The sequence below is a fragment of the Otolemur garnettii genome, unplaced genomic scaffold, assembly GCF_000181295.1.
Source record: "Otolemur garnettii isolate 467f Iridium unplaced genomic scaffold, OtoGar3 scaffold00087, whole genome shotgun sequence".
In the NCBI taxonomy this organism is placed as follows: Eukaryota; Metazoa; Chordata; class Mammalia; order Primates; family Galagidae; genus Otolemur; species Otolemur garnettii.
Genome location: NW_003852482.1, coordinates 189,604 through 196,952, shown reverse-complemented (window position 1 = coordinate 196,952; position 7,349 = coordinate 189,604). Strand labels below are relative to the sequence as shown.

Below are 7,349 nucleotides of genomic sequence, written 5' to 3'. Positions count from 1 at the left end.
GCTGTGGCATCACAGCAACCTCAAACTCTTGGGCTCAAGCTATTCTTTTGCCTTAGCCTCCCTAGTAGCTGGGACTACAGGCACCTGCCACAAGGCCCACTTATTTTGTTGTTATTGGAGTTGTCATTGTTTAGCTGGTCTGAGCTGGGTTTGAATCTGCCATCCTCAGTGTATGTGGCCAGCACCCTACCCACTGAGATATGGGTGCTGCCCTAGAATCACGTCTTTTTAAAATTGTATTTTAAAATCATAAATGAAAACTATTTTTGTATATTTATTTGGTATTCCATAAACTTGATGAACTCTCTAATTCTAATAGTTTGTGTGTATATGATTTGGGGTTTTCTATGTAGAAATGACATCTGTGAATAGAATATTTGTTTACTCCTTTTCTTTCTCTCTCTCTTTCCTTTCTGTCTCTCTCTCCCTTCCCCTTTCCTTCTTCCCTTTCCTCTTTCTTACTTTCTCTCTCTTTACTTTTTTTTTTTCTTTCTTTTTTGAAAGAGTCTCATTCTGTTGCCCTGGATAGAGTGCTGTGGTATTATTATAGCTCACAGCAACCTCAAGCTCCTAGGCTTAAGCCATCTTCATCCTTCAGCTTTAAAGATGGCTGGAAAAACAGGTATCTGCCACAATCCCTTGCTAATTTTTGCTGTTTTGGTAGAGATGTGGTCTTCTCCTTGCTCAGGTTAGTCTTGACTCCTGAACTCAAGCAATGTGCCTGCCTTGGCATCCGGAGTGCTAGGATTACAGGAGTGAGCCACTGCACCTGGCCTCATTATCTTATTGCCTTGGCTAGGATCTTACATGATATAATTGGTTCATGTGAATTTATAGAAAAATGGTGTAAATGGTTTTTATTAGATATCATTTGCCAGTTTAAGGAACTTTGAGTTTTATGCATATTAAATATAATATAATTTGTCAGTTTAATGAAATTTTCTTCTATTCCTCATTCTTCTGATCATAAATGATGTTGAAATTCTATCAAAAAATTTTACACTTTTTTATTATCTGTTTTAATGTCATGTATTACATTAATAGTTATTCTAACTATCCTTATAACTGTGACAACCCAACTGGCTTAGTATATTCTTCAAATATGTGCACTTGAATTTGATTTGCCCTAATATCTTATTTGAGATTCATATTCACAATTGAGATGTACATAACATTTTCTTTTTCTAGTTTTTTTTTTTTTTTTTTTTTTGGAGACAGCACTATGTTGCCCTCGGTAGTGTGCCGTGGTGTCACTACTCAGAGCAACCTCAAATTCTTGGGCTTAAGTGATTCTCTTGCCTCAGCCTCCTAAGTCACTGGGACTACAGGCACCTGCCCCAACGCCCAACTATTTTTTGTTGCGGTTGTTATTGTTGTTTACTTGGCCTGGGCTGGGTTCAAACCCACCAGCCTCGGTGTATGTGGCTAGCACCGTAACCACTGTGCTATGGGAGCTGAGCCTCTAGTTTTATTTTTAAGATTATACTAGTATTGTAAAAAGTGTTGAGGAGAATTTTTTTTTTTAATTCCTTGAAACAATCTGTATAACCTAGGACTTAGGGGTTATCTGCTCTTTGAATGTTTGTAGAACTCATTTATAAAGTTGTCTACCTCTGATATTTTGGCAGGGGAAACCTGAGCCTAGTTTTACTGTTTTTAGAGGTTTTGGTAGGCAAAATTATAAGATGGCCCCATAAGAGACCCATCCCTTTATATGAACCATTATTGTCATCTTCCCTCAAGTGTGGAAAGAATTTCTGGATAAGATGGGATTTCACTCCAGTGATTAGTTTTATTATTCAGTTCACCAGGTTATTCATAGAAGAGTATTTGAATCACACTGACTTTATCAGGTGAACCGTTTGAAGAGATTGGGCCCCTCCAGGAGTCAGAGAGCTTAGACGTATGAGAGGGACTATAGAGAAGACCAGGTGGTAAGGACCTAAGAGTGGCTTTAGGAGCTAAGCGAAGTCCACAGCTGATAGCAAAGACATCCATACTGCAAGGACAAGAATTCTGCAGACAACCTGAGGGGACTGGAAAGAAACCCTTTCCCTACTTTAGCCTCTAGATAAGGGTGCAAACTGGCTACTTGATTTCAGCCTTCTGAGTTCCTAAGCAAAGAACCTAGCCATGGTTGCCCTGTTTCTGATTTATGGAACTGAGAGCTAATAAATGGGTGCTACTTTAAGTCATTACATTTGTGTAATATAGCTTGCTATATAAGTTTTATATAGCAAGAAAACTGGTATGACAGTTCATGGTTTATTCATGTTTTCTACTTCTGTCACATTTTGTAATTTGTGTTCATTTCATCATAAATTCTTTTGTGATTCTAAAAATTTCTTTGTGGTTAGGTTCCCTATATGTGGCTATATTTATGTGCATATGTGTATGTGCATACACATATAGGCAGATACAGGGGGATGTATAAACACACATGAGCATGTATATATGTACTAAGTATATTTGTATATATTATGTGCGTACTCTTTCTTATTCTTGCCAGGAGCTTGTTCATTTATTAAATTTTCAAATGTCTGGCCTTCTCTTGTTTCTCTATTTTCTATTTTAAGCCTATCTACTTCTTTCTTTATTTTCATTTTTCTACTTTCTCTACATTTATATATGTATGTATGTATGTGTATGTGTGTGTGTGTGTTTATTATTGGTTTTTAATTTAATTGGAGAAGTATAATAAGATAAGTTACTAATTTTTGGAATTTCTTGAGGCTTCTTTTGTGATGTAGGATGTGGTCAATTTTAAAGATATTTCTGAGTACTCAAAAATGTATATTATTAGTTAGGAGCAGATTTAGATAGATAGATGAGAGATAAGATAAAAGATATAGGGGCGGTGCCTGTTGTTCAAAGGAGTAGGGTGCCAGCCTCATATACTGGAGGTGTTGGGTTCAAGTCCAGCCCCGGCCAAAGACTGCAAACAAACAAACTAACAAACAAACAAAAAGATATAATGGATTAAGAATGTTAATTTGGTTTTAATCTTGTATAGCCTTACTACTTGTGATGTGGTGTTTTAGACTCTGGTAAGAGATTTGTTAGGATTTTCTACTATGTTGGAGAAATTTTCATTTTTGTATCTTTTGAGGTTTGAGTGCATAAAAATTAATGATTTTATTTCTTGATGAAATTTCCCTTTTAATATTAATCATTGTGGCTCGGCGCCTATAGCTCGGCGGGGTGGGGCGCCAGCCACGTACACCTAGGGTGGCGGGTTCGGGTCCCCAGCCTGGACCCGCCAAGACAACAGTGACGGCTGCAACCAAAAAATGGCTGGGCGTTGTGGCGGGCGCCTGTGGTCCCAGCTACTTGGGAGGTGGAGGCAGGAGACTCGCTTGAGCCCAGGAGTTGGAGGTTGCTGTGAGCTGTGATGCCACAGCACTCTACCCAGGGGGACAGCTTGAGGCTCTGTCTCAAAAAATATATATATATATTAATCATTGTATCTCTCTTTCACCTTTGTAATGCTTTTACCTTAAGTTCTATTTTGTCTTTAGTATTACTCTCTCACTTTTTTAGTTGAATTTAGTTAGTGTCTTCTTTTTAAAAATCTATTTATTTTCAACATTTCTATATCTTTTTGTTTAAGGTATGTCTTTTATAAGTAGCATGCAGATGGATTTTTCAAAATGCCAATCTAATAATTGCTGTCCTTTAATAGGAAATTAAAACTCATATATGTTTTCAATGATTACTGGCGTATTTAGGCTTAATTCTACAATCCTAATGTTTTCTCCTTATATTCCTTCTTTGCATTTTTTTAGGGCATTCTCTGACTTTTGTAGATTGATAAAATATTCTATGTTATCTGCTCCCCACATACCTTCCCCCCAGTTTTGAAGTAGCTTGTATTTCTATCAATTTACTGGATATCCTTAATATTTTAAACATACATTTGTAACTGTACATTTGTCTAACACAAGGGTTAGCATACCAACCTTTTGTGAATAAAGTTTTATTAGAATACAGTCATCCCTATTAACTGATATATTAGTATGGCTGCTTTCATACTATAATGGCAGAATAAAGTGATTTTGATAGAGATGTTCCCACAAAGCCTAAATATTTACTATCTGGCCCTTTACAGAAAATCTTTGTTGTTCTCTGGTCTAGCACAATAGAGAGTGATTTAACCTGTAACATAGTTTGATGCAGCTACATCTGGAATAATCCCTTCAGTAAATATTTTTGTTACTGCTTAAGATGTTAGTTTTTATGTAAAAAGTAAGCACACACAAAAAAATCCCTAAGAAATTGGATATTTTATATATATATATTTTATTTATTTATTTATTTATTTATTTATTTATTTATTTTGAGAAAGAATCTCTTTCTATTGCCCTGGCTAGAGTGCCATGGCATCATCATAGCTTATAGCAACCTCAAACTTTTGGGGCTCAAGTGATCCTCCTGCCTCAAGCTCCCAAGTAGCTATGACCATAGTTGCCTGCCACCATGCCTGGCTAATTTTTCTATTTTTAGTAGAGATGGGGTCTTACTCTTGCCCAGGCTGGTCTAGAACTTCTGGGCTCAAGCAATCCAACCACCTTGACCTCCCAGAGTTCTGGGACTACAGGTGTGAGTCACTGAGTCTACCCTCCAACTGTTCTTTGAATGTATTAATTATCTTTTAGCACATTTTTGAATCTTTTAATTATCCTTTTTTCTAGATAGTTTGCCTTTTATTTCTGGTAGCTTTTAAGAATTTATTTTCATGTTTGATGTTCTATAGCTCCTTCTACTGTTTCTAGTCTTGAATTTATTTTACCTTTCTGATTAATACTTTAATATAGTATACTTTAAAGCTGAGAATTTATGTCTTTAGTGTTTTGAGATTTCTCATCTGGAAATAGTCTCTTCAAATGTTGCTTCTTCACTATTTCCTCTATTCTCTTCTTCTGCAGGTCGGTTTTGATAGGTGTTAAATCTCTGATCTAACCTCTTACATTGCTTAACTTCACTGTTGTTTGTTTCTTTGTCCTTCTTATGTCTGTGGCTGAATTCCTTAGTTCAAGCCTTAATACTATGTACTAAATTGCTAATAGCTTTTAAACCATGTCTCTAGTGTAGAGTATGATTCATTGATTAATATTACTGATTACTATTGATAATATTTTCGTAATTATTTGTTTAATGCCAAGATATCTAGCTAGTTTTAAAAATTTCTATTTCTACCTGTTTTTGTTTAATAATTCATTAATTTTATCTGCACAAAATTTGTCTTCCAACAGTTGATCTTGTTGAATGTCTCTCAGAGGATTGGATTTTCTCATGTATCATGGCATTTTGGTTTAAATAGGAGGGTTTCTTGTTGCACTTCTTTTCTTTCTCCTTGAGAGGTTTATCTTATTTTTGATCTCAGCTCTGTCTCAAACTTTGTGTCTCACTGCTGTGTATTTGGAGTAGGTAGACATAAAGCCTTCTTCACCTAGAATCCAGGATACACTTTTTTTTTTTGAGACAGTTTCGCTATGTTGCCCTTGGTAAAGTTCCATGGCGTCACAGTTCACAGCAACCTCAAACTCTTGGGCTCAAGCAATACTCTTGCTTCAGTCTCCCAAGTAGCTGGGGCTACAGATGCCTCCCACAGCACCTAGCTATTTTTTGGTTGCAGTTGTCATTGTTTAGCAGCCCCAGGCTGGGCTCGAACCCACCAGCTCTGGCGCCCTACTTACTGAGCTACAGGCACGGAACCTGATATGATTTTTTTGATGTCCAAATGGAAATGTTTAAAAAGCAGTTAGGCATATGATCCTGGAGCTCCAGGTCTGAGTTAAAGGTATAAATTTGGCAGTAACAGGCATATGAATGTGTTCAAAGCTATTGGGTAAGTCCTATATCAAATGAGCCCCGGGCATCTACATTTTGAGTTTGATTGAAGGATGGAGTTTGATAGAAGGACACTTCTCTGGCAGAAGACACTGAGAAGTGTCCCAAGGGAGTTGGAGAAAAACAGGAGAGGGTTGACCCAAGGTAGAAGACAGCCTTTAAGGAATGTGACTTGATCATTAGAATTGGCAAGAGGAAGGCTTGACAGCATTTCAATGGACAGGTGAGGATAAGAGCCTGGTTGGAAAAAGCTAAAGAGAGGCCAAAAGGTAAGGAAGTGGAGAGATAAGATTGACATTTTCAATGTGTTTGGATGTGAAGGAGCAGAGAGAAATGATCTGTGGTAAGTGGTGGATATGGAATCTTTTTTTTTTTTAAGATGACATCTGGGTGTGTTTTCATACTGATTGAAGAGGTCATGGCAGCTTTTCCGAGCCCTCTGAATCCTCTATCCCACCTTTCCAGCACACCCTTCCTTTCCTCCTGAGATAAAGTGAAAAAGTGTGGCATATAGGACTGGTTCAGAAGTCCCTTGGGCTCCATCTCACTCCCACCCCACTTATTGCCACCTCTCTGGAGGCAACTTGGAGTACAGCTGGGGCTGGCTTAGGGACATGACACAGGCTTGGACTGGGCTGGAGGGCTTGGTTGAGGCACTCGCTTGGGGGATTCAGTTGGAGGACACATTCTCTGCCAGGCCAGGGGCCAAAGGTCCACTCAGAGATGGCGCTTTTGAACTGGAAGGATGGTTGTGCAGGTAAGTCATTGTCAACATCCTTATGAGGGCTTCTGGACTCAGTTCCTACCTCCCTTTACCTAGCAAGCCCCACCCACTATGCCAGCCCATGGCTTTTGGGGGACAAAGCATGAAGGTTTCACTGCTCCTGGGAGAAAGGACTCTAGTGGTGGGAGTGTGTTCTCTTCCAGACTCAATGTGGAAACTTTTACTTCCCTTCTCCTTGTTCCTGCCAGGATTCTTGCCACAGCTGGAACTGACTTTGACCTGAGAACTCTGCGGGCTGTGCGTGTGCTAAGACCCCTGAAGCTGGTGTCTGGGATTCCAAGTGAGTCCAGCTAAGATAGTTAGGCCTACGACTATCTGGAATGCCAAGCACCTTCCCTGCCCTCACTATGGCCACTGGCACAGTTCAGCCCTGAGTTAGTTCCCTTTGGCTTTGGTGACTAGGAACTTACCACTTTTGATCCTGGGAACCAGATGAAGGGATGGGAGGAGTGAAAGTCCTCCCATGCTAGGAAAGCCAAGGGATGACTTGGTTATTTTGCCCTAACTTGGGTTCTCTAGGTGGAAGCTTGGTTCCTCCTCATACACTCTGTTATATTTTCATCTCTTTGCTTTTTTTTCCCTGGGGTTAAAGAATGGTTAAGAGATTGACCTGAGAAAGTATTGAAAGGCTACAAAGGACTGCCTGTCTCTTGGCTCAGGCTTGGTAGGGCCACTGGGAACTGAGACCAGCTGTAGGATATGCTCCTGGATTGGG

At 39.0% G+C, this 7,349-nt stretch overlaps 1 protein-coding gene across 1 annotated transcript in view; it reads left to right on the top strand.

The window, feature by feature from the left end:
- Nucleotides 1-7,349, top strand: part of CACNA1B (calcium voltage-gated channel subunit alpha1 B) — a 221,174-nt gene that overhangs the window by 37,024 nt on the left and 176,801 nt on the right. The window contains exon 4 of the mRNA XM_003794791.2: nucleotides 6,823-6,914. Coding sequence (XP_003794839.1) covers nucleotides 6,823-6,914 — 92 coding nt within the window. The remainder of the gene's footprint in view (nucleotides 1-6,822; nucleotides 6,915-7,349) is intronic.